The sequence below is a fragment of the Piliocolobus tephrosceles genome, chromosome 7 (genome assembly GCF_002776525.5).
Source record: "Piliocolobus tephrosceles isolate RC106 chromosome 7, ASM277652v3, whole genome shotgun sequence".
Taxonomy (NCBI): Eukaryota; Metazoa; Chordata; class Mammalia; order Primates; family Cercopithecidae; genus Piliocolobus; species Piliocolobus tephrosceles.
The window spans coordinates 17601453-17622590 of NC_045440.1; the positions used below are offsets into that span (position 1 = coordinate 17601453).

General features: G+C 41.6%; 1 protein-coding gene across 2 annotated transcripts in view; it reads right to left on the bottom strand.

The window, feature by feature from the left end:
* Positions 1 to 21138, bottom strand: part of CSGALNACT1 (chondroitin sulfate N-acetylgalactosaminyltransferase 1) — a 118794-nt gene that overhangs the window by 23692 nt on the left and 73964 nt on the right. For both annotated transcript variants that reach the window (XM_023216638.1, XM_023216637.1), the window contains exon 4: positions 19434 to 19535. In XM_023216638.1, coding sequence (XP_023072406.1) covers positions 19434 to 19535 — 102 coding nt within the window. The remainder of the gene's footprint in view (positions 1 to 19433; positions 19536 to 21138) is intronic.

Here is a 21138-nt window from a genome sequence, read left to right on the forward strand (position 1 = left end):
AAAAAAAAAAAGAAGAAGAGGACTGTCTCAGGCCTGGCTCTCCTGTAGGCAGCTCTGTGATCTAGGCCAGCCCATGAATCTTCCTGAACCTCAGTTGCCTCATCTGCCAAATAGGCACAGTAATACCTTCCTTCACTATCCCACAGGGTTATTAGTGAGATAAACAGTGCCAAGAGCATACAGCACTCTGTATGCATCAGCTATTGCTGTGATTACCATGGGCAAGGATTCCCAGGCCCCAGGCAGTGAAGCCAGGATGTTTCTTGCATTCGTTCTTTCCCAGGGACAGCAGAACCTTCTGAAATGGGGCACGTCTTGAGCTAACATTCCACGAATTCATTCCATGCCCAGTGGGACAGGTGTTGTCTTCTACCAGAAAATACTAGAGAACCACCTTCAGTCCTCTTTCAGCCCAGCAAATCCTTTTTTCTGTCAACGACACTCTTCTTTTCCTAATGGCTTCCTCTCCTCTCACACTCCCCGTCGTGCCAGCTACCTGGCCTATCCCCATGCCCCAACTTCTGTCTTCTCTTTCTTTCCAAAAGGTACAGAAACTCATTTCTAATTTGTAAAGTTTGCATTCCAAGTACCTATCTTGGGTAAAGGCCACACAAATATAGAGTCATAAACTTTTAAAATGCTAAGTTGTATTTGTATCCGGAATTGAATCAGTAAAACTGGTTCTGCCACTCTCTCCTTGACTCATCTTCTTCTTTTGGATCTTGGAGTGAGGTTGCTTTTTTATCTTAGGGATCAGTAGGCCCATGTTAGAGTTTGATGCCAAACACACCTTTCAGATTTAGATCAAGGTAGAAGGCCTTATGATGGGTACAGCACTGGTCTAGGAGTCAGGAAACCTGGATCCAGGGCTAGACCCATGCCTGGGTTCCTCCTAGGTGTTCAACAGATGTTTTAGAATGACTGCATGAATGTACGAATGATTCTAAACCTAGCTGTATCTCTGATGGATTTGAGACAAGTCACTCTACCCCTTTTGTCTCTGTTTCCAGGTACAAAATCCAGTGGTTATAGAGCTCAAATACCCCTTTACACGCTAAGATGCTATTCTTCTTTGGTTAAAACAATTTACTTTACATATGTACATTATATATACTTGTATGTAATACACTTTTTGTTTTAGAGACAGGAACTTGCTCTGTCACCCAGGCTGGAGTGCAGTGGCATGATCATAGCTCACTACAGCCTCAAACTCCTGGGCTCAAGCAATCGTCCTCTCTCAGTCTCCCAAGCAGCTGGGACTACGGGTGCAGGCCACCATGCCCAGCTAATTCTTAAAACTTTTTTTATAGAGACAGAGTCTCATTTTGTTGCCCATCTCTTGGCTTCATGCAGTCCTCCTGCCTCGGCCTCCCAAAGTGCTAGGATTACAGGCATGAGATACCACACCCGGCCAAGACTCTCTTTTCCTATGATACCGCATTCACTTCAGCACCACTCCACATTTGCAGCGATTCTCCTCTTTCAAAACTTTATCTTGAGTCTTTTCTCTGGGTGGGTGCCCCCAGTGCACATTTTCCGTGTGTTGCACTGAAGTTATGCTCCAAAACCTTTTCAGTATTAGGTATGGCACTAGTCAAGGACAGCGCTATCCTCCCGTCTCCAAAGACATTCAGATGGTGTGAGGTCACTGCAAGCACCTTCATGTCTCTTAGAAGTGTCTGCAGCCCCAGGTCCTGTAAGTCAGGACAACCCATTTCTCCCTTCCCAGTTTGGTCAGTTTCCAGGAAAGCTTTACCCATGGGAGATGCCTGGATTTTTACCTGTTCATCTAAAGGCACCTCATCCTGGAGTCCATCTTGCTTTAATTTTCTGTATATTTAATATATACAGCCAGTAGTCAGTCTCTTTCTTCGTTGTTTCCAGGTTTTTATCTTTTGGGACCTCCTCCTCCCCATTATACAGAGATATCTTCTAACTTTCAGAGTATAAACACAATGTATGAGCAAGTCCTTCCTCACTCAGGTTGTACCTGACTCATAATTCAGGTACCTTCTCCGTGAGGATTTCCAGGATCTACTATACGAGAGTTCAACTATAAAAATACCTGAACAATAGCAAGTGCTTTTTCCAAGGGAAGAAGAATACAGGTTCTTAATAGGCTGCATTAAATGAGCTGCGACATCAAGAATCTCCCCCTTGAACATGTTATACAGTCCATTTGTATAGATAGGTCAAATATTTACAAAAGTTAAATCATGTTGAGTAATTAAATAAGAATACAAGACAGCGTTAGAAACTGAGGTAACAGCATCAAAGAAATGACGAGTCTACAGGTGACTGATTAATTGCCGAATGAATGGTAGAGTTAGTGCTACAAATTTAGAGGAGAGAGTGGTAATTAGGTGGTGTGCATGCTTCCACAATGCACGTTAATCTAGTTTATTCTGTGCATGAATCCCCTAACCCTGGCTTGAGCTGTTGCTAATAAATGCTGTTCTCTCTTCTGCTGCAACAGAAGACTGGGTACAGGATGGGCTTCCTGTCAAAGTCACGGGAAAAGGGGTGGGAAGAACTCATGGTACCTAGTGTTTGACATGACCTTAATTTGGAAGAACTTTTTTTTTAAGTCTTAAAACATAAACCCCTATGCTTCCATGATGTGTTGCTTCTAGATAAAGAAAATTCAGGCAAATGGATGCTGGGGAACGCTTTATATAGCCTAATGCAAAAGGCAATTTGTTTTCTTTCTCTTCATGCAACCTTCCTACAAGGGTAAGACAATGCATGTTATATCCATGGCGATACCCAATCTGAAAATGCATTTCAAATTCACTTTGTGTGTCCACAGGCTGCACAGAAAGCTTTGGGAAGTGGTACCCAGCTCTGTCCACGTAGTGTTTCCATGTGGACCATACCGGGGCTGGCGCACACGCACACACAGCACCAGGCACCTCTGCTTGCCTGTTCTCCCTGCCCCACGCAGGGAGATCTGCCCTGATCTAGCTTTGCCTGGGACTTTCATCCACCCTGATCAACACTGGCCAGAAGGCAACATTGCTGGCCTGGCAGTACGGGTCCATGTTAGAGCTGCTCTGAAGCCCTGACCACTTACCAGGCCCTGATGAGAGAGCTGAACATGAGGGTGCACAGAAGGCAGGGTGGGGACAGAGTCACTGCTGGCTTGGGAAGCACCATCAGGCAGTCACAGATACTGGAGAGGACCCAGAGCACTAACTCTGTCATCCATCCGTGCTTCCCAGGGTGGCTGCCAGGTCATTATGCTCAGCTAGGGGTCCGTCTGACGATGAATCATGGTACCATTTTCCTTCCGGATTCCTCAACCCAAGGCTTTTTTTCCAATAAACCAGTGATCTGAAAGAACCCCTCCATGTCCTCTCTTGCCATCAGGAAGAGCCTCTGATAATTATCAAGAGCCCTCTGCCAAGAAAGAGGACTGAGCTGGAAAAACTATGAAAACAATCAAGACAACTTCCTGTCTTTGCCAAACCTCCTGGGCCTAGAAGTGGGGCAGCCTCCTCATCTGAAACTTATCAGTACCGGCCATGTGGGCTCCAGAACAGCATATGACAAGATGAAGAGGAATTGGCTTCTTCAAGTAGTCAGGCCCCTTATCAATGCTCCATATCCTCATTTTGGAACAGTGCTCATTGGGCAGGGACTTCATCACTAGACTAGAGTGCTCCCTGCTCAACAGTGCATTAAAGACAGCAGAGCCATTCAAACACAATGGAACATTTCAACTCTAGTCACTGATGTGCCCTACGTAGTGTGATGGTGTGGCTGGGGAAAGTCCACACCATGGCCATGAGGCTACAGCCCCCAAATGCAAACTACAGTGGTCCCCAAGCACGCATGCTACTTTTTCGTCTCTCCTGCTTCCCCCTCAAGTGACCAGCCAGTAGTAGATGGTTACGACTGTGAAAGAAAAATATCATCTCAGGACCCCAAACTTACCATGAAAAAGGGAAAATTAAGCGTGAGAACTGAGTCACCAAGACTGTTCTCCTCGCCAGGCGCAGTGGCTCATGCTTGTAATTCTAGCACTTTAGGAGGATGAGATGGGCAGATAACTTGAGGTCAGGAGTTCGAGACCGGCCTGACCAACAAGGTGAAACCCCATCTCTATTAAAAATACGAAATTAGCCAGGTGTGGTGGTGGGCACCTGTAATCCCTACCACTCGGGAGACTGAGGCAGGAGAATTGCTTGAATCTGGGAAATGGAGGTTGCTGTGAGCTGAGATCATGCCATTTCACTCTAACCCGGGCAAAAGAGCCACATTCCATCTCAAAAACACAAACAAACACAAAAGCTATTTTCCTTTTGTTCACTGACAGAAGCTGTAACTTCATAACCCCGTGTCACAGTCTCATTTCCTTGACTCCCTCCTTTTATGTGTGTTCATTTTTTCAGATGCAAAATGTAGATTTACTGAGCATGAGGCAATGCAGAATCCATTTGTTCCTCTGTTCCCCCTTTTCACATGTAAAACAGAGAATTACTGAGGCTAATCAGAGCCTCACAAGAGTGGAAAAATGGACCTCACTGCCTGCTCTCCATCCATTTGTTCCTCCTCCTCCTCCTCGTTCTTTCCCCTTTAAATACCCAAGTGGACAAAACCCCCTTTGGAGAAAGCAGAGGTTGCAGATGCTCCTGTGGCTTGTGATTTTCCTAGGCGCATCCTCAACCTTGGCTAAATAAAACTTGGATAAACTGAGCCTTCCCTCAGTCCCTTTTTGGTTTATATAACAGACAACTCACCAAGGTATGGGCATGGCTGGGGCCTCCTATCTTCTCACTGTTCTCTTCCCCGAATGTGTGTTCTGCATCTACTCCTGTGAATATCACTCAGTCTTTAAGGCCCATGCCAAGCATCACCGCCCCTCCTGTGCCCCGCCACAAACTCATAGTGCACACTCTGAGCTCCCAACATTTGACCCAGTCCTGCCTTTGTTCCTGTGTCCTGGTGCCTTCAAGTGCCTTTGCTTGCACAGATCTGTATGAGCTGATCTAGCAGACTCCACCCCCTTCAAGGACAGCAATTACCTTACTTTTTTTCTGCCTTTGGAGATTATCCAGCACTGTGCAATAAACGGCACACACAGGGTGACCAACATACACTGCACGAATCAAGAGCTGAACAGATGGAAAACACAGGCACATTTCAGATCTGTCCTGAAGATCTGAAGGGGGGTGCTGCATAGAGATTCCTCCCTGTCAAAGAAAGCTCAGCGCACTCAGATGGGCACCAGAGAAACCGCTCCCTTGTGTATATCCCCACCTCCAACATCAGAAAGAGGCTGTGACCAATGGATTCTGAAGGACAGGCACAAACCCCAGCTTTTAAGAAGATGAAAAATGTGTAAATAACAGAAAAGAGATGACAAAAATACAATGCAATATGGTTCAAACTATTGAAGTTACTCATCCAAAGAAATATAGTATTTAGTGTTGCCCTACAGTAATGGCAAAGAAATGCGCATTTATCATGGTAGGATGCGGGCGCTACCTTTTATATTACATTATTTCCTGTTATGAAACTGAACGTGCAGCTCCTCTAAGATCACATGATTTGCTCGTAATTATTTCTTCTTGTCTTGAACTGTATTATCAACTGACAGAACTCTTCCATTTCCCACTCAATTCCTGTTTTTGTATAATAAATCTGGCGCATGGAGACTCCTCTAAGTTACACAAAGTCATTTTTATGGAGGTTATAATGACCTGAGAAAGCTACTGTTTCTGCCGGAGATTTAATTTCCCTAATTGACTTGCCTTTCCCAGAATTGCTGGATTAAAAACGATGTATCTTCCTGTCTAGTATGATTTACTCTAATAGAGACTTTTCTCCACAACTGCGAGGATAGTCTCTTAATGTTACGCTTCTCACAATAGCCCTTCATTTAAAAAAATCTTTAAAAATTTACAGAGAAAAGTAGTATCATATCCAATGTATGATTTTCAGTCTCACAGCTCTAAATACTGAAATCACTTATGAGGTCTACTTCTTGAAGATATTGGAATACAGTGAAGAATTCAGAGCTGAACATGTTATCCAATTTTTCACAGTAGGCACTTTAAATGATTAATTTAGAACTGCCTAGATTCTGAGCTTCTTTAAGCCTGTTTTAGCAAGTTTCTTTAGGAACTTCATTTTTGCCTTTCCATTGGTTCTAAAACTTCATGTCAGCATGAGGCACAGTTCATTAAGAAGAGCAAATGAATGTCTCTGAATCTCAGAATGGTCACAATGCAGGCATCAGCTGATTAGTATTCACCATCTTCCAGGCTACATCCTCAGAATGTCTTTTCTTTCTCACTGAATGCATATAATTTTGTTTTGTTTGCTTGTGTTTTAAATCGAGAAATCAAAGCCAGCTTTAGCAGGTACCAAACAAATTTGCTGATGCACAGAAAAATGGTGAGATTTAAACATCTGACATGAGGCTTCCAGCATGGAGTTTCCTTAGAGAAATAGGGGGTGGCGGCCAGGCGCAGTGGCTCACGCCTGTAATCCCAGCACTTTGGGAGGCCGAGGTGGATAGATCACGAGGACAGGAGATCGAGGCCATCCTGGCTAACACAGTGAAACCCCATCTCTACTAAAAATACAAAAAATTAGCCGGATGTGGTGGCGGGCGCCTGTAGTCCTAGCTACTTGGGAGGGTGAGGCAGGAGAATGGCGTGAACCCAGGGGGTGAAGCTTGCAGTGAGCCGAGATTGTGCGACTGCACTCCAGCCTAGGCAACACAGCAAGACTCTATCTCAAAAAAAAAAAAAAAAAAAAAAGAAAAAGAAAAGAAAATTAGGGGGTGGCAATCTGAACACCATATCAAGCCCTCTTGCACCTCTGCCACAGGGAAGTGTGTGACTGCGCACAAGGCAAGTGAGGAAGGGAAGCCTCCTTCCTAATCAGTGAATCCCCCTGTGCCCCAGGTGAGGAAAGCAGTCTCATCGTAGGTGTAGGACAACACACATAGAGAACCTGGGTAGAGGCTCGAGGCTGCTACCTTATGAGGGCACAATCCTTCCTCCTTCTCCTCTGGATCTCCTGCAGGTAGCCTCCATCCTCAGACTTAGCTCATTGCATGTGCCATTTCTCCTTGCTCTGTAAAGTCTGGATGGATAATTCCTAGCTCCTGTCTTGCCCTGCACCCTGAGGCATGCATCCCTCTGTTTCCCACATAATACCCGAATGTACACTAACATCAGAGTCTGTATTAGACTGTTTTCACACTACTAATAAAGACATATCCAAGACTGGGTAATTTCTAAAAGAAAGAAGTTAATTGCCTCACAGTTCCATGTGGCTGGGGAGGCCTCACAATCATGGTGCAAGGCAAAGGAGGAGCAAAGTCATGTCTTACATGGCGGCAGATGAGAAAGAATGAGAACCAAGCAAAAGAGGTTTCCCCTTGTAAAACCATCAGATCTCATGAGACTTATTCACCACCATGAGAACAGTGTGGGGGAAAATGCCCCCCATGATTAAATTCCCTCTCACCAGGTACCTCCTACAACACATGGGAATTATGGGAGCTACAATTCAAGATGAGACTTGGGTGGGGACACAGCCAAACCATATCAGAGACTTTCCTCAAAAAGCTTGGAGCAAGCTGCCCTACATAGGGACTGGCAAATAGTGGATACTGTGCTTTTACATCATTAAGTACAATGCTTATTTTATGTCTTAAATAAACTAATATATAGCAGCATGTTCAATTTGGTCCCACAGAGGAAAAGTATGCCTGGCTCTGCAGAGGTCACAAGACGTCTAAGACATTGATTAGGACAAAACACCCTTCTAATTTAAGACATTATGTGTGTGTGTGTGTGTGTGTGTGTGTGTGTGTGTGTGTGTGTGTGTTTGTGTGTATGCATGCATGTGTATTTATATGTATACTTTTTATTGAGTTAAAATTCACACAACATAAAATATTAAAGTGTATAAATCAGTGTCATTTAGTACATTCACAATGCTGTAAACCATCACCTCTTTCTAGTTACAAAATGTTTTCATCACCCCAAAAGGAAATCCTATATCCATGAAACAGTCACTTCCAATCCCCTCATATCCCCAGCACCTGGCAACTGTTGATCTACTTTCTGTCTTCATGAATTTATGTATAAAGAATATTTCCTATAAATGGGATTATACATTATCAACCCTTTTTGTTGTTGTTTTTCTTTTGAGACAGAGTCTCATTCTGTCACCCAGGCTGGAGTACAGTGGTGCATTCTTGGCTCACTGCAACCTCCACCTCCCGGTTTCAAGCAATTCTCCTGCCTCAGCCTCCCAAGTACCTGGGATTACAGGTGTGAGCCACCACACCCAGCTAATTTTTTTATTTTTAGTAGATATGGGGTTTCACCATGTTGGCCAGGTTGGTCTCAAACTCCTGACCTCAGGTGATCTGCCTGCCTCGGCCTCCCAAAGGTCTGGGATTACAGGCATAAGCCACTGCATCTGGCCATTATTGACCTTTTATACCTGGCTAGTTTCATTTATCATAATGTTTTTAAGGTTCACCCCATTGTAGCATATATTAGTACTTCACTCTCTTTATGCCTGCATAATATTCCATTGTATGACTATGTCATATTTTGCTTTTCATTCATCAGCTGGTGGATATTTGAGTTGTTTCCAACTTTTGGATATTATGAATAATGCAACTAGGAACATTCATGTACGGTTATTTGTTTCAATACTTATTTTCTGTTCTTTTGGGTATATAGCTGGGACCAGAACTGCTGGGTCAGATAATAATACTATGTTCAACCATGTAAGGAACTGCCACACTGTTTTCTACAGCGGCTATCCCATTTTTCATTCGCAAGAGCAATAGACAAGAGTTTCAATTTCTCTGCCTCCTCAGAGACACTTGTGACTGACTTGTGGATTACATCCATCCTGGTGGGTGTGGTTTGCATTGCAGGTTTGATTTGCATTTTTCTAGTGACTACTGATGTTGACCATCTTGTCCTATGTTTATTGGCCACTTGTGTATCATCTTTGGAGAAATGTACATCCAAGTCTTTTGTTCATTTTTAAATTGGGTTATTTGTCTTTTTACTGTTAAATTCTCTCTCTAGTTATTGAATATAGACCCTTATGAGATTACAATTTGTAAATATTTTATCCCATTATATAAGCTGTCTTTTCACTTTTATGGTAGCATAAAAGTTTTCAATTTTGATAAAGTTCAATTTATCTGCTTATTCTCTAGTTGCTAGGGTTTAAAAGTCATATCTAAGAAATCACTGCCTCATTCAAGGTCATGAAGACTTACACCTATGTTTTCTCCTAGAACTTTGATAATTATAGCTCTTACATTTAAGTCTTTGATCTATTTTGACCTCAAGTTTTGTATGTATGGTGGATGTATACCTATCAACTACAGAAAGCAACTTTCATTCTCTGCACATAAATATCCAATCATCCCAAAACCATTTTTAAAAAGATGATTCTTTCCCCCATATGATGGTCTGGCACCCTTGTTAAAAATCAAATGACCATAAATGTATAGGTTTATTTCTGAACTCTCCTTTCCATCCATTGATCTATATATATATATTTATACCAGTAGCAAAGTCTTAATACTGTAATTCTATAGTAAGTTTTGAAATTGAGAGTATGAGTCCTCCAATTTTGTTCTCCTAAGATTGGTCTGGCTATTTTGGGCCCTTGCATTTCCATGTGAATTTTAGAATCAGCCTGTCCATTTCTACAAAGAAAGTCATCTTTGATTTTAATAGGGATTGTACTGAAACTACAGATAAATTGAATGAGTACTGTCATCTGAAGAACATTAATGAACATGAGATATCTTTCCATTTATTTAGGCCTTCTTTAATTCCTTTCAAGCTGTGTTGTAGTTTTCAGCATAAAATTCTTGCACTTTTTTGTGATGTTCATTTCTATGTTTTTAAACCTTTTTTATATTACTATGAAAATTGTTTTAATTTCATTTTCAGATTGCTTATCACTCGTGTGTACAAATACAATTAACCTTTGTATATTGATATTGTACCTCACAACTTTACTGAATTTGTTATTAGCTCTAATAGTTTTCTGGATGCCTTGTAATTTATTATATCATCTATGAATAGCATTTACTTTTTCCTTTCCAATGTGGATGACTGTTATTTCTTTTTCTTACCCAACTGTACTGGCTAGAACACCCAGTACAATATTGAATAGTAGTGAAAGTAGACACCTTTGTCTTGTTCTTGATCTTATGGGGAGAACATTCAGTATTTCACCATTAAGTATGATGTTTTCATAGATGGTTTTTTTTGTATGTGTCCTTTATCAGGTTAAAGAAGTTCTCTTCTAGTCCTAGTTTGAGGATTTTTATCATAAAAGGATGTTAGATTTTTAACAAATGCTTTTCCTATGCATATGAGATGGTCATGTGATTTTTGTCCTTGAGTCTATTAATATGGCATATTTCATTGATTTTTGTATATTGAACCAATCTTGCATTCTTGAAAAAAAAATCACGGTAATAGCGTATAATTTTTTTTTTATGTTGTTGGATTCAGTTTGCTAGTGTTTCGTTGAGGGTTTTGCATTTATATTCATAGGGATACTGGTCTATAGTTTTCTTTCCTGGTTCTGTCTTTGTCTAGTTAGGTTGTCAGGGTAATGCTGGCCTCAAAAAATAAGTTGGAAAGTGTTCTCTCCTCTTCTAATTTTTTTGAAAGAGTTTTTGACACACTAGTGCTAATTCTTTAGACACTTGGTAGAAATCAGCAGTGAAGCCTGGGCTTTTCTCTGTGGAGAGTTCTTTTTTTAATTAAATCAATCCATTTGCTTGTTATAAGTCTAGTCAGATTTTCTATTTCTCTGTTCCCTCTCCATTCTTGTGCTGTTATTGTATTAATACCACATCTCTGTGCACTGATTTCAACACAGATTTATATTTTTTTTGTATGCAGCTGTCTTTTAAATCAGCACAAAAAAAGAGTCACAAACAAAAATATATTTATACTGTCTTTTATATTTGCCTATATAGTTACTTCAATGGCAATCTTTATTTCTTCAAGTGGATTTGTCTAGTGTCCTTTCATGTCCACCCCAAGGACTCCTCTTAGTATTTCATACAGGGCATGTTTATTAGTGATTAAATCTCTTCATTTGTTTATCTGGGAATGTCCTAATTTTGCCTTCATTTGTATGATAATATGGTTTTGCTGATAATAGAATTATTAGTTGAAGTCTTTTTCTCATGTTGAATATGTCATCCCACTTTCTGGCCTCCACTGTTTCTGATGAGAATTCAGCTACTAATCTTACCAAGGATCCATTGTATTGGATGAGTTGCTTCTCTTTCTCTGTCTTTGAATTTCAAAAATGTGATTATAAGTTTAATGTGGATTTATTTGAATTTATTCTATTTGGAGTTAAGATTATTAAATACATAGATTAATGTTTTCCATCAAATTTGAGAAACTTTTGGCCATTATTTCTTCAAATACTTTTATGCCCCCTTCTCTATCCCCTTGTTGACTCCCATTATTCATATATTTGTATGCTTGATAGTATCCCATGAATCTCAGGTTTGCTCATTTTCTTCATTCTTTTTTCTGTTTCTTCGGAGACTGAGTCATTGCAGTCGGCTTATCTTGAAGTTCGCCAATTATTTCTTTTGCTTCTTCCAACCTGCTGTTAAGCCTCCTGTTCCTTATTAAGTTTTCATTTTTGTTATTGTACTTTTCAACACTAGGATTTCTATTTGGTCCTTTTAAATAGTTTCTACTTCCTTGTTGATATTCTCTACTTAGTACAACATGTTTTTCATATACTTCGGTTCTTTAAATGTGATTTCTTTTACTTTTGTGAACATAATACAACTGATTAAAAATTTTTGTCTATTAAATCAAACATCTGAGCTTCCACAAGGATAAGTTATAAAGACCAATTTTTTATTTCTTGTGCATGAGCCTTAGTTTCTTCACATGTCTCATAATTTTTGCTAACAATTGAACATTTAAAAAAATGTATTATGGCAAGCCTACAAATTAGAATCTCCTCCTTCCCCCAGGTTTGTTGTTGTTCGTTTAGTGACCTTTTTGAACTAATTCTGTAAAGTCTCAGTTCTTTGTTGTATGATCACTTAATGGTCAGCTAATGAGTGGACAACAATTTCCTTAAATGGCTGGAACCAGTAAGTCTCTCTGATTTTGTTGAGGTATTCTGTTTGCATATTGGGATACACCTTCAACACTCAGCCAGGCGGTCAATGACTTATTTATCCTTTACTTCTTGCTTCCACAGAGACTGAAGGTCAGCCACAAGTGGAAGCTTAGGAAGCTTAGGACATACTTGGATTTTAAGTAGGAGCAGAGCCCTAGAGATGTACATGGTCCTTAGGTTTTCGGGAATGTGCTGGAGCTTTCCAAAGGCCCTATGAATATCTAATCTCCCAGACTTTCCTTTTAAGCTTTTTGATTAGTCTATTGTTTGCCCCAACTCTTAACCACTGTCTCAGGCAGCCACAAAGTTAAACACTTCCTATAATTGTTTTAGACAAATGCTCTCCCTGAAGAAAATACTTTCTGCATTGGAAGAGCTCTAAGTCAGGTCACAAAAAGACAATCTTGTGAGTGGTGTCTTCCAGGGAACCTCCAGACAGTTCACATAGTGACAACTCTCCGGTTGTGATGCTTTAAAGCAAGCTTGTCCAACCCATGTGGCCAGGACGGCTTTGAATGCAGCCCAACACAACTTCATAAACTTTCCTTAAACATTATGAGATTTTATTTTTAGCTCTTCAGGTATCATTAGTTTTAGTATATTTTATGTGTGGCCCAACACAATTCTTTCAATGTGGCCCAGAGAAGTCAAAAGATTGGACACCCCCGCTTTAAAGGATCTCCAACCCCATTTTGTTCCACCACTGGCTGCCAGGCTGTGGGGATCACTGTGCTTGTGGGCTGTTGGATTTCCAGGTTACCAGAGAGCTGGAGTTGGGGATGGGAACTGGGCAAGTTAAACCTCCGCAAAGCTCCCTTTCACACCAAAATTCATCCATGTTTCTTGGATAAATACTCTCCAGATTGTTGGAAACTTTGGTTAATTTCTAGAGTTCTGAGAAAAGTGATTCTATTTTTTTCCAATTTTCTTACTGCTTCTGTGGAGAGGAGTATTTGCACAGGTCTTTACTCCATTTTTACTGCTCTGACTCTTCTTTTAAACAGTGCATTCTATTCCACTGCATGTACTAATATCATTTCATTGTTTTTCACAATATATCTTCCCCACATTTTTATCTGGAGAAATTTTAAACCTTCAGAAAAGCCATAAGAATAGTATAATAAGTGCCCACACATCCTTGGCTAGATTCACTAAGTGTTAACTTTTTGCCATATTTGCTTTTTTTCTCTCTCTGAAGCATTTAAGAGTTAGTTTCAGACACCAAGGCAACTTCATCTTTGAAAACATGTATCTCCCAAGAAGCAAGATACTTTTCTGGTTCATTAGAAAAATATAATAATCATACTCAGGAAATTAACATTTTTACAATAACATAATTTACATGGTATATTCAAATCCCCAGTAAACAATTCAGAATGCAAACACATCTCCATAAAAAGTTGGCACACCAAGCAGAATCATGCTTAGCTCAGCCTCTGGCAAATGCCAGGTGAGATGGTCAGAGGCCTGAGATACTGCCGTCATCTCCAAGGTGCAACTCCCTGCCCCTGTTTCCCAGGGTCTGAGACTAATTATCTGCTTGGGAGGGATCTACTGTGTAGCTTATTTCATTTTAGGAAATGAGATGGTTATCTAAAAATCCTTGTTTAAGAAAAAAAATAAAAGCAAATCAACAATGCTTCTCAAATTTCTGAAAATGAACAAACAAAAATCCTGGAATAAACCATTTCCCCCAGATAAAATCTTCCTGGAGGTATCTGTCAAATCATTTCAAAGAGGTGTGAAATGCTGACAGAACCACTGGCAAGGTAGGTCCCTGATAATGACAACAACCCTCTCCTAGTATCACGTACACTCTCTAGCAGGGCAGTGCCTCATTTCTAGCATCTCAATCTCAGAGATGATTCCTCTGAAGGATGCTTTCGTGTCCTTGTGACTGGGCAAAGATGAACTTGCAATGTAGTAAATGTCAACTTACAATGTAGTAAATGCCAATTCATCTACCAGTTACATTAAAAAATTTTTTTCGGCCGGGCACCGTGACTCACACATGTAATCCCAGGACTTTGGGAGGCCAAGGCGGGTGGATCACGAGGTCAAGAGATCAGGACCATCTTGGCCAACAAGGTGAAACCCCATCTCTATTAAAAATACAAAAACGGGCCAGGCACGGTGGCTCAAGCCTGTAATCCCAGCACTTTGGGAGGCCGAAATGGGTGGATCACGAGGTCAGGAGATCAAGACCATCCTGGCTAACACAGTGAAACCCTGTCTCTACTAAAAAAATATTTAAAAAACTAGCTGGGCGATGTGGCGGGCGCCTGTAGTCCCAGCTACTCGGGAGGCTGAGGCAGGAGAATGGCGTAAACCCAGGAGGCGGAACTTGCAGTGAGCTGAGATCTAGCCACTGCACTCCAGCCTGGGCGACAGAGCGAGACTTCATCTCAAAAAATAAAAATAAAAAATAAAAATACAAAAACTAGCTGGGTGTGGTTGCACGCACCTACAGTCCCAGCTACATGGGAGGCTGAGGTTGGAGAATGGCTTGAACCCAAGTGGCGGAGGTTGCAGTGAGCCGAGATTGTCCCACTGCAATCCAGCCTGGCAAAAGAGTGAGACTCCGTCTCAAAAAAACAAAACAACAACAACAAAAAATTTCCTATTACATAGCTCCAAGCAAGCATCTACCTAAAGCAGTATTTCTTACAGTATGGTCCATGAACCATCCACATCAGCTTCACATGTGGAACCAGTTCAGTGATGGTTCCCAGGCTTCATCTCAGGCTCATTGATTCAGGATTTCTGAGCCTGGGTCCAAGGAATCTGCATTTTGGAAAGCACCACAGGTTATTCCAAAGCATGTTTATATTGAAGAACCACTGAGCTAATCTGAGATTAACTGAAGCCTGGAAAAATCTATAGAATAAGAATCAGATATTGAGAACCCACTTGTACTTCTGTCTATGGTAGTAGCTTTTAAGCATTTTGACCATGATCCTTACAAAGGAATATATTACACATCCTGATGCAGCGCACACACACACGTACACACACTGAAATTAAACTTTCATGAAAGAATATCTATCCTTACTACTTGTGATTCACTCTGATATTTTCTATCCTATTCTAATTCACTTTTTAAAAGCTGGACATAAGCCACAAAATCGATTTCACAATCCCTCTAATAAATCACAAACTGGAGTTTGCAGAACACTGATCTATAGCATCAACTACAATGCAAAGCTCAATTCAGTAAGAATAAACCTAGGGAAAGAGAGTGTAAAATATTGCATACTGGTCACTAAACAAGATTTTTAAAAAGATATTAAAGCACATGCATTTAACTGGATTTAGAACAGCTTAATCACAATACTGATTTCCAAATAACATAAATTTCATTGAGTGTGACTATAAATCTTACTACTTTCAACTAACAACTATGGGTTTTAGGAGCGAGCATATTAGAGTGAAAATGTGGTGGTATGCTAACACTATGAGTCTGGAACTTAACACGAGGCTCTGATTCTGGCTCTCCCATATGGCAGAGACCATGGCCTGAGTAACATCCTCATTAAGCCTCAGTTTCTTCATCTATGAAGTAGGGCCCACAACAGTGTCTATCTCATCAGATAATGAATATTAAATACTATAATTTATGCAAGTTATATTATTCAGAAATAAGACACCTCTGAACAAAAGTTTCATTACCTAAAAAATAATTTTAAAATGTTTAAATAAAGTTTCATGTATAAGCTTATATATAGATTACTATGGGAGGCTGAGTGTAGAGGATCACACCTGTAATCCCAGAATTTTGGGAGGATGAGGCAAGAGGATTGATTGCTCAAGGTCAGGGGTTTGAGACCAGCCTGGACAACACAGGGAGACACTGTCTCTACAAAAAATATATATAAAAATAAGCCAGGCATGGTGGCACATGCTTGTAGTCCCAGCTACTAAAGAGGCTAAGTTGGGAAGACCACGTGAGCTCAGGAGTTGGAGGCTGCAATAAGGTATGATCACACCACTGCACTCTTGTCTGGGTGACAGAGCGAGACCTTGTCTCAGAAAGAAACAAAATACATTACTATGTGCACAAATTTACTATATACCTGGCATTATTTTTCTCTTGATGAACAAACCTTGAACATTTTCTCTGTATGGTGTTGTGCTAAGCGCTGGAATTAAGGAGTCACGAGACATAGTACTACTTACTGAGCAGCTTATAATCTAGTTGCAAAGTTAGGACAACAGGAAGAAATGTAAATCATCAAATCACACACCAAGTGCCAGATGTAAGAGGTGTAGAAAGTGAGTACAGTTGGAATTCAGAGTGTAAAGGACTGGGAGTCAGAAAGAGCTCCAGAGGTGGGAACTTAGGTGGGGAGTGATGGGGGTTGAGGTTTGAGTTAACAAAAAGGAGGGTGGAAGGAACCCCCAAAAGAGAAGAATAATGGGAGTGAAGACAAACACCAAATTCTGCTCCCAGTTTCACTGGGGAGCAGTAAGTCGTAAAGACAGGATTAAAAGCAACAGCCCGTCTGGGGACAAGGCTAAGGCAGTGGGAGAGGTAGGAAGATTGATCTGGAAGGTGGAGTGTGGTATGGTAGAGTGAAGTCAACTCAGGCTGGCTACAGAGGTCTGGGCTTTCCTAGGAGAGGTGGCCTGACCACAACACCCTAAGAGAAGGCAGGACATGGCCCAAAGCATCAGTAACATCAACACTACAGATATCACTGGTTAACAGAATGAGGGTATCAACACTGAAAAATTATTTATTTTATTCCCTATGCAACTAGTCAACTAGGTATAGGTATAGGTATATACATATATATCAACTATATACATATACCAAGTATAGGCCTGTATGTCCACAACTTAAGAAGTTCAGGTTAATTTTGCCAAAGTTTACGTAGCGTTACTTTAAACACCAACCACCAACCTGGTCTCTAGCATGAAGCGAACTGGATAGAATGATGACTAGATGTTTGCCAAAGTTGGAGGCAAACCATCTCTACCACTCGAATGATTTTACTTTTCTTACTCAGATTCTATGCATTCTCTGCTCACCAAGCCACCTTCTGGTTGAGAATTCAGCTTGCCAGGTAATTTGATATGGAGAAAAATGTATCGATGAAAGTACGACCTTAAGCATTCCAGTCACTACAAGGGATCTAAACTGTCATTCTACTTACCCATGGGATTCATGTAAATTTGGTTACCTGTAACCCTCAGCAAACATCTGGTCACTCTTTGATGTGCTGGAAATCTGCCATACCCAGTAGGAAGGAGGCTGTCAAGCGTAGCTGCACTTCAGAGTCACCTGGGGAGCTGCTTAAAATCTCTCGGGGTGGGGCAGCCAGCTGGCTGCAGTTGAGGGGGCAGCCCCCAGATGGACTACCACCTTCTGGTACAATTGTTCTCAACTGTGGCTTCACATTAGAATCATCTAGGAAACTTTAAAGAACCTATGTCTAGGACTTACACTGACAGAGATGTTAAAACCTACCCACAGGGCAGGGGACATGAATTTACATCATTCACGTTCCTCGTTTCTAAGCAGAGGTGAGAACATTGTAATGCACTGGAGTCAAGGAATTTCTATTTCACTTGCATTTAGGATATTCAATTATTTTATTCTATTTGATCTTAGACACAGGCATAGCTTTAAGTTGTTGCTGGTTTTAAACTCAACTCACTATTGCTTTAGAGCAGGGATGGACACAATTTGTCTGTAAAGAGGCAGACACTGAACAGTTTAGGCTTTGCGAGTCACACAGCCTTTGTGGTGACTACTCAGCTGCACAGCTGTAGACAAAGGCAGACACAAATAATATGTAAACAAATGGGCATGCCTGCATTCCAATAAAACTTTACTTACAAAGACAGGTGCAAGACGAAACTTGGCCAGTGAGCTATAGTTTGCTGATCTCCTGCTTAAGAATGCTTGAACAATTATAACTAGCATTCAGATCTTGGGCCCATTAATACAAAACTAGTAACAAAGCATAAAAAGTACACTCAGTCTTAGAATCTTATCCTTCGACTATCATCCTATTACCATTTACCAGAAACTCAAAACAGAGTGTTCTGTTTATATCTCTTTTTTTTTTTTTTTTTTTTTTTTGAGACGGAGTCTTGCTCTGTCGCCCAGGCTGGAGTGCGGTGGCCAGATCTCAGCTCACTGCAAGCAAGCTCCGCCTCCCGGGTTTACGCCATTCTCCTGCCTCAGCCTCCCAAGTAGCTGGGACTACAGGCGCCCGCCACCTCGCCCGGCTAGTTTTTTGTATTTTTTTAGTAGAGATGGGGTTTCACCGTGTTAGCCAGGATGGTCTCGATCTCCCGACCTCGTGATCCGCCTGTCTCGGCCTCCCAAGTGCTGGGATTACAGGCTTGAGCCACCGCGCCCGGCCTTATATCTCAATCATACGGATCTACTCAGACTATTTCTGCCCCTGCATACCACTGGCCATACTCAAAGCTTCATTGGCTTAGAAACCACCCACCCTGATTACTCAAATCGCCCCCCTGCAAACCACCAGGGCAAACTACAGGCCAGTGTGCAGTGCCATTCTGGCTTCCTTACCGGCAGAAGATGCCATGGGGATTACTTATTCATTTATTTTTATAGGGAAAAAAAAAAATCCATCTCTGCTGCTTTTGGATACATTTATTCCCCATGCAATTGATCAACTAGGTATAAATGTACAACTGAAGGTCTCAAGCTTTCGGTTAAATAATTTGTATTCGACTGAGTAAGCTTGATCAAGGATCCTGCCTTGGCCGCCATTTCTGGTTTCCCCTGAATGTCTTAAAATACTTAACGAATGAAAGCCCAAAGGGTGAGACTGTTTGCTAAGTGGATGAGATCTGAGCATAGACTCTACTCCCAGCCTCTGAAGCTATGGCTGAGACGGAGCTCACTGAACAGCTGTGCTCTCCCTAATTCCTACTCTGCAACATAAAGAAGTCCCCGCATCTATGGTGCTAAAAGTGACAACATCCAGTTATGTGGAAGCTCAAAGAATTCCATGCCCCCCTCCCCCTTGATGTGTGCAGTTTATCTCCAATGACAAAGTCATCACCCACGCACGCTGAAAACCAGTGTCAGACAGGGTGGTCTCCCGGGGAAGAGGAGGTCAGACTTTTCCCTGCACACAGCCAGCAATCAGGCCATCCCAGTTCACCCACAGTGTAAAGGAAAATAAAACTAAGCAGAAGTTTCAGCCTTGGATGTGTGCTCCTGAGCTCAGTTACCAGGACTCCTTATGACGGCTCCGTATTGTACTCACTTGGAAGTGTTTTCAAGTATTCCTTTGACTTCATTTATTTCTTCTTTCCCAAAGTAAACAACAGTGAGATGGACTCTCCCATCCTGCTCAATGCACATCTCCCTGGAAAACAAAACACATGCATGTCTGGTGCCTGTTTTCACATAGACAGGCACGGCACAAACAAATACCTTTTCGTAAAGTGCAAAAGGGCCTTGAAGGAAACGAGGTAAACTTCGAGAAGAGCAGAGATGGGAATCCAGGACCTTTCTGGCTGGCCATTCCATAAGGAAAAAGACCAAAAGGGAGAGGCAAGAAAGATGAGAATTCCACATGGAAGAAACAGGGAAGATGATACTGACCCAGGCAAGACACATGCAGGGCTCACTGTGGTCACAGGCTTGGTTCTGAGAATTCTGTCCCTTTCTGGTGGAAGAAAGAGCTACCTCCGCAACCCAGAGCAAGGGCAGAGGTTTAAAAGCAGACAAAGGATAGGGAACAGAGGCCTAGGATGTAATGACATGTTTCAAAACCAGGAGTTCCCACTTAGCCACAGTCCCCGCAGACTCAATCGTCACCAACCAACAATGAAATCCTGTGTATATAAAAGATCCCTTTCACAAACTTCCCAGACAATACCTTAACTTCCTCCGCCAGGGTAGAATAAAGGCACACATACAAGGTCAAGTGCCAGAAAAACTGCTTGAAATGTGTGCATGCAGTGGGAAAAATCCATCCTAGAATCTGGAGAGGGTCGCCCGCTAAGTATGAAGAATAAGCATTCTCATTTTTCTAATAACATCTTTAGTGTCTCCCTCTCTGGTATGTTTAAATCCATTCAAAGCACTTCCTGTTTTTAAGCAGTAAGACAGATGCATTGGACCTTTACTCTCTGTGACTAGGTGATGCGTGTTAAAAAAGGCAAAGTAGGTCGGGCGCTGTGGCTCACGCCTGTAATCCCAGCACTTTGGGAGGCTGAGGCGGGCAGATCATGAGGTCAGGAGATCAAGACCATCCTGGCTAACACGGTGAAACCCCGTCTCTACTAAAAATACAAAAAAATTAGCCGGGCGTGGTGGCAGGCACCTGTAGTCCCAGCTACTAGGGAGGCTGAGGCAGGAGAATGGTGTGAACTCAGGAGGTGGAGCTTGCAGTGAACCGAGATTGCGCCACTCCAGCCTGGGCAACACAGCGAGACTCCATCTCAAAAAAAAAAAAAAAAAAAAAAAAAGGCAAAGTAGAATTTGTTGTGAGGTCTACCTCCAAGGTTGTGTTCCATTCATTCGTGTACTCTTTTCCTTCATTCATTCAACAAACACTTGATGACAACATATCATGGGCCAGATACGCTATCAATGGGTCTTAAGAAATAAGTAAGACATGTCTACTCTTGAGTTCTCCGTGTACTGTGTAAAACGAACACTCTTATAATAAAACAAACAAGTGCTTTAGAAGAATATGAGTCTCGTACTATGAAAAACCATGGTTGGCTGGCTGAATGATCTTTGTTTTGCTCTAAACAATTCTCAGTAGACTCCATCCACTGGAAAGGTGTGTGTGAGAAAGAGTGTGTACATGAGTGACTATGTCCTTATGTTTTTGGTTTGGAGGCAAAAGTTTAAAAAGTAAAGTAGGCCAGACATGGTGGCTGACATCTGTAATCCCAGCACTTTGAGAGGCTGAGGCAGGAGAATCACTTGAGGTCAGGAGTTAAAGACTACCCTGG